The 6,314-nt window shown below is 36.6% G+C and overlaps 1 protein-coding gene across 1 annotated transcript; it reads left to right on the top strand.

Annotated features, from left to right (window-relative positions):
- Window positions 1-484: 484 nt before the first annotated feature.
- LOC112220308 lies at window positions 485-5,995 on the top strand. Its single transcript, XM_024382084.2, has 3 exons — window positions 485-715; window positions 2,063-2,206; window positions 2,443-5,995. The coding sequence occupies exons 1-3, from the start codon at window positions 713-715 to the stop codon at window positions 2,671-2,673; spliced, it is 378 nt and encodes a 125-aa protein (XP_024237852.1). The 5' UTR covers window positions 485-712; the 3' UTR covers window positions 2,674-5,995.
- The last annotated feature ends 319 nt before the right edge of the window (window positions 5,996-6,314 follow it).

Below are 6,314 nucleotides of genomic sequence, written 5' to 3'. Positions count from 1 at the left end.
ACTAGCGCCGTAATCATGTTGCAGCCCCTCCTCTCTATGCCCACACCATCTCTGTTCAATCTTGTGAACGAATGAATTACTGCAGTCGAAATGATTATCCGTTTTGGTTGTATAAATTCGAGAAATTGATTGAACGAACAGAACACGGATGACATTTGAACAAACAAATATAAAACGATCATGAGAATATATCATGGGTAGCCATGGAAAAAGTAATTTATCAATAAACCTTGCCATTTACACTATAACGTGTAAACGTTAACGTGAGTATAATAACTGTATAATAGATTAGAATATAATAACTGTTCCCTGAGATTCTTTCAAGCTGCAATAGAACATTTATGCAAAGTTAACCAAGGAGGAAGGATACCCTCCTCTTCCTTCTACGATACGGCAGACTGCAAAAAGAATGTTGTAAACATAATGTGCAGAGTAGTTCACTATCATGAACGAGGTGGAGTGAGTAATTCCACATTCACATGCTAGTACTTACTAGGTAACTCGGAAATGTCCAAAAGACTAGATGGTTGAAGTACACGTGCCGTCAACCAGTTAGCAAGTCGTACATTTCCGAGTTCCAACTAGCACTTGAACGCGGCATAAATTCTGAAAGTCTTCACGCTCTCTCCCAACCAAAATAGTTTCTCCTGGATTTTGCACCGACTCGGATAAATTATTTATTCTCGGGATAACAATAAGATCGTGCAGAAACATGGTAAGCTATTACTCCAAAGTAAATCAAGAAAAGGGAATTGTTTTGTGTTCAAAAACGATTTATTATAATTTGGAATTTAACTTCAGATGCACGGGCTACTTCCACTTTCCTTTTGCCCATGTTGACGGAATAATGTTCTATTACATTACTTTTGAGACTAGGGAGGATTCATATAGAGCCTAGTCTATATTTTATGATAATACAGAATACTTTGTAAACACCATTGACAAGTGGTTAATTAAATGCGTATTTGAAACGCTGCTTTGTTTGAGCATTCACATTGGGTGCATCTCAATAGCTAAAAGTGGGTTCCTCTGCTCGTCCCTCTCCATTCGCCTGTAGTCTAGTGAGTTCAAAGAACATGACAAACAGGTAAGATTAAATTCCACATGCTTATGTCGGGATTTATTTTACAGTTTAGTTTTCAGATATGGCGCAGATGAGAAGGAGAGAGGAAGACAGTATACTTTGAGACATACCCCAGCATATCCTTGCCTAGCTGGAGGTCGTTGACACATTTTATTGCACCTACAGGATAACAATTTAACATAGGCCTATTCATATTTCAGAGGTGTATCATAAGATTGACTTACTGTAAATCAAAAGACAACATATTGTAAAATAGATATTAATTTGAGTTTTCAGAACAACACGGTTCAATCAAATGTGGAATTGATTTGACAAATACATTATATTTGAAAGGGTATCATTTTTCTTCATATTTTGTTGAATAAAAACATCCATGAATACCACCCCATGCATTATTTTGCTGTAGCCAACAATTACAAAAATACATTCCTTGACAGCTGCTTGGTTTACAGTTCTTCCTTTTTAGAGTGCTACATTTCAGCCTTGACCTCAGGGTGAAGTTGCCCCTATAAATGCTGATCTGGGGCCACTTGAATGGTTAAGGTTAGGATTGGGGAGGGGGAACTGATCCTAGATCTGTACCTAGGGGAAACTTCACCCTGTAGCAAAACACATTCTACCTCTTCCACTGGCTAAAAAAGAGAATCTCTTAAATCTCAAGGGATTTTTGTTTCATATTATATTTGTTAGATATTCTGTTCCAGGTGGTTACAGGTTGAGTGACATCTTCAACATTTCTGAGGATGATATAAATATCTTGATTCAATTATGAGATCTTCCTGAAAAGGGGTGACAGTTACAAGCAGGAGGCTCATTATATTTTCAATAAACATGGTGTGGTGTTGTATAATATGCAGTATCCTGTTCATATGTTTTTCAACCCAGTTCATATAAATTTATCAACATTAAATCAACACCAGCGCTTTGACAGAACTGTAGGAAAATATTTTTATTTAATTCACGTACCATCTCTCTCAGCCTGACAAGAACAGTCGGCTGCGTCAGGCTCAGGAAGAGGCGGAGGAGGTGAAGGTCATCATGATGGACAACATGGAGAAGACCGAGGAACGCAAGGCGAAACTGCAGGACCTTGACAAAAGGGCTGAGGAACTGAAGTTAAAAGTGAGACTGGGATTGCTTTTTAATTATTATTATTTACACACACACCATTTTTATTCTGACCTGATCCAATTCAGATATCTTCTTCAGATGCATCACTTTTTAATATAAAAGCTGTTCAGACCTCACTTTGGCCAAGCCTTCCACAACCGGAGGTCCTTTTTGGTGTTCAAGATAGACAGTGGTGTTTTATCAGAACGGTGAATTGACTTTAGTGCTTGATTGGTTTGTTTGTTTAGAGCAAGTCCTTCCACAAGACCTCAATGAAGGTGAAGGAGCAGAAGAAATGTGACAACATCAAGGCCAAATGGAAGCTCATTGCTGTTGTTGCAGCCTCGGCCATAATTGTCATTCTAGTAGCTACCTTCATGTTGGTCAACAGATCAAGCCCTGAAAACACACATGATATAGGCAGTATCCCAATGAACGAAGGAGGCATTACACCAACAACCATTGGGCCTGGGAAGTAGGCTAAAGCCTAGAATCAATAGGGCTGAAGAGGAAACAAATAGTGGGCACTACTTGAAGGATACTAATATCGGTCAAAAGTATTTTCTAGCTTCTGTTGTTGATACTTTACTTGTCCTTGTACACCCATTGGAGACTACTACAGATCCATCAGGGAAGATAAATAACTTATTAGGTGCAAAACTTGTTAAAGAATTGCATTATTCAGAATCTTGTTGGGATTACCAATTATCTGTAAACTATTACATCTGATAATATTGAAATCAGAAACGGTAAGACATTAGGGGTGATGAGAGATTTGATCTATTTCCTTTCAACAGCATTTATAATGCATTACTGTACATCTTGGGATACATAACTAAGGGTAACCTGAACATAAAGTTGTATTTTGTAGTTTATTTGAAAATACCATATTTTCAAATACTCGTGGCAATAATTACTTTTGATATTCAAATACAGGTCTCAGAAAAAAAAAATCTGTATTTTGAATACGTGTTTCAGAAAATACTGCAGAGAAATAGCTATTTTTTGAAGAAAAATATTTTATGGTTGCCAAATATTTTATGAAAAACCAAAAACTACAACAGTTGCATTGAAATATAATGACCATAAGCACATGGTTTGGAGGGCTCCTAGATATGCATCTTAATATAGCCTAGAATTAAATACATGAAGGACATGGAATCCCCTCAACATTAGAGTAGACCACTTTTGCAGCTTAAAAATGACCAACAAATATACAGTATTTTCATAATGATTGAGACAAGGTAATACAGTAACACTTGACATCAAGTTCTTATACATGTGTAGTAATTTTGTGACAATAGCGACATTGTTGTTACATAGGACTTTGGAAATTGCTTTATAATTGCACAATGGAGTTATTACACAAGTGGAATAAGGATAGTCATAATTCCTCGTGTACATGAGTTAAAAATTCAGCTCATTGCTATGCAATTAAAATGCAATTACCAATTATGTAACATGCTAATAAAATTTTGAAGTTTTATTACAGGCACAAGAACAGTTAAGTGGAATGCTAATGGTTACAAAATATGGCTATTAAGTGTCAAAAGGAAACTAAATATCTCAAAACTTAAATAACTATAGCCAAGGTATGTGTCAAATCATGTTAGTTTGTATTCTGAGTAAACTGTCTCTTTAAATATGTTATAGTGTGTGTTTGAAACAACACTTACCCACAGATGGACAAAGAGTTAAGTTGTTTTTGCTAAGCATCCAACTTGCTGTTTGCAGATGGCTTTGAATTTCTCTGCAGTAATTTCAGGTGTCATAAAATTGCAACTTTCTACCTTTTCAGTGGCATGTTGAGTCAGTCGAACGTCAACTGATTTATACTTATCTTTACAAAATATCATTGGTTTGACTTGATTATTTACTCCTATGGCAATGGACATTTACAGAATGTTCAGATGTGTTGTGTATATCAAATATGACTGTCAAACAGATTGGTATAGTATAGGAGATTGTGTGCGAGCGCTATTCATTATTTATATCTTCAACATGCAGTTGCAGATCAACTAACAAACTTTAAGGCAGACAATCCAATAGTTTCTTAAAAAGTAGCCACTTCCTGAGATCGGTATTGAAATATAAAAACAAGGTACTTGCTTTATCAGTTGCGTATTGAAATGGTTTTAGAAAAATAGTCATTTTTTGGGATCTGTATTCAAATACTTTGTCACCTCCAAAGTAAATATGTTCCCCCTTAAATGGTTACCTTCCACAAAGCATAGTTAAAACTAAAGTTATCCCAGATCTGAACCTGAATAACCTCACATTTTCAATGACACCATTCATTTCCCAAAGATATATCCAGACAAAAATGTGTTTATATTTTACTGAAGGTACACACCACCATTTACTCTGTCATTCTTGAAGGACTAGTTGATAGACATCACATGTTGACAAAACAAGGCATTCCATTGTCAAGATCAGGATTTAACTGACAATATAATTCCCTTTAAAATTGGTCTGAGAAATGTATTTCAACATGCAACACAATTTTTAGAAATGAGTGTAACGTCCCTCAATGCTGAACTGATTGATAGTCACATTAAATAGGCAATAGCAAAATGCCCTTGCTTGCTAAACTACGTTTGTAGTGTAAACACAATGGGATTATGTTGTTGACAATGACACCTGTTCAACCCTTTTATAAACAGTCAACAGGAACTCCCCAATAGCCAGCTGTGTCTAGTTCATTGACCAGTTGAATGGACATTCAGTCAAAAATATGTTTTGTTATCTTGCAATTGCATTATTGATTTATTTTATCCAGTAAATTAAAGTTGATTTAAAAAAAAAAAAAGTACATTAACCCTGATTGCTCATTATTTCAACACGATTGGCTGGCAATTACCAATAGGCTATTTTGTCTAAGTGATTTGAATGCATCAACCTTACTGCATTCCAAAGGGGAAATAATCTCCTTTCCCTCATCACAACTCTGCCAGATGGTTTAGAATGTTTAAATTCCCGTAATACATACTTTGACTCTCTCCTTTCAACCTATCCAATCATTTGGAAAAAGTCAAGGACAAACTAAATATAACGTTTTTAAATGGAATTCAGCCTAGGGCACATGGCATTCGTTTTGCATGCCAGTTTACCCCGGTGAAGGGATTTTGCACTTAATTCAAAAACCTGCATCTCCAGGAGTGACATCGAAAGACAACTGTTCCACCCAATGAGATGTATTAACCGTAAATGACTGAACGGGGTGCTCGTTTGAAGAAACTGCGCATCCAGGGGCGTCATTTCAGCAAAACAATTAAGCTAATTTACTGCATTTCTACACAATTTAAAAACAAAAACAAAGACATTATCACCTTGTTTCATTCACATCAATAGGGGACTTGCCTAAGCATCAGTGTAAATGGTGCATGTCCGTGGCAGTGAAGTCAGAGGCGCAGGAAAACAAACTTTGTATTAACACCGTCGTTTATAAGTGCTAATAAAACTCCAAAAATAAGTGGGTACAAAACCCGTCACACATCGACACATGACTTGCACATAACATAAAATAATAAATCTCCGACAAGGACATGAGGGGGAACACACATGTAAAATACACACATGTTAAATACACATGTAATTGATGGGATTGGAACCAGGTGTGAAGGAAGACAAGACAACAAAAAAACAATGGAAAATGGATCAGTGATGGCAGAAGGTCGGTGACGTCGACAGCCGAACACCGCCTGAACAAGGAGAGGGACCGACTTCGGCGGAAGTCGTGACAATCAGACTGTTACCATATAATATTCGGTCTGAAATAAGTATGCCTAAAATAGAAGAAAATCTCTACAAGCCAGAATGTCGAATAAAATGATATTTACAAGTACTTTATCGGTTGCCTGTACCTTTGGTCCTTTTGACGGTAGGTGGAAATAGGGTCTCCACAGGAAAGTGTTTCCCCGACTTTTTAGTAAATTCTGTCTCTTGTATTTTCAATCTCCCAAGGCATTGCAGGTGATGCACAATATGTTAACAGTAGCATAATGTAAAGGAATGTAATCAGCTAGAAGTGTTTGAAATCTACCTTCTGATTGCATGGGCCAACTTTCAGTCTGTGGTGTTTGTCACAGTGCGAATTGCAAACCAATAAACAGACCAGCGT

Source organism: Oncorhynchus tshawytscha, linkage group LG20 (assembly GCF_018296145.1).
Source record: "Oncorhynchus tshawytscha isolate Ot180627B linkage group LG20, Otsh_v2.0, whole genome shotgun sequence".
In the NCBI taxonomy this organism is placed as follows: domain Eukaryota; kingdom Metazoa; phylum Chordata; class Actinopteri; order Salmoniformes; family Salmonidae; genus Oncorhynchus; species Oncorhynchus tshawytscha.
Note: the sequence above shows the minus strand (reverse complement) of the source record. Positions and strands in the feature narration are given on the sequence as shown.

Excerpts from the sequence above, each read along its gene's own strand:
- LOC112220308 (XM_024382084.2), top strand. Across the intron at positions 2,207-2,442 it reads CTGAGGAACTGAAGTTAAAA|AGCAAGTCCTTCCACAAGAC; the intron begins GTGAGACTGGGA and ends TTGTTTGTTTAG.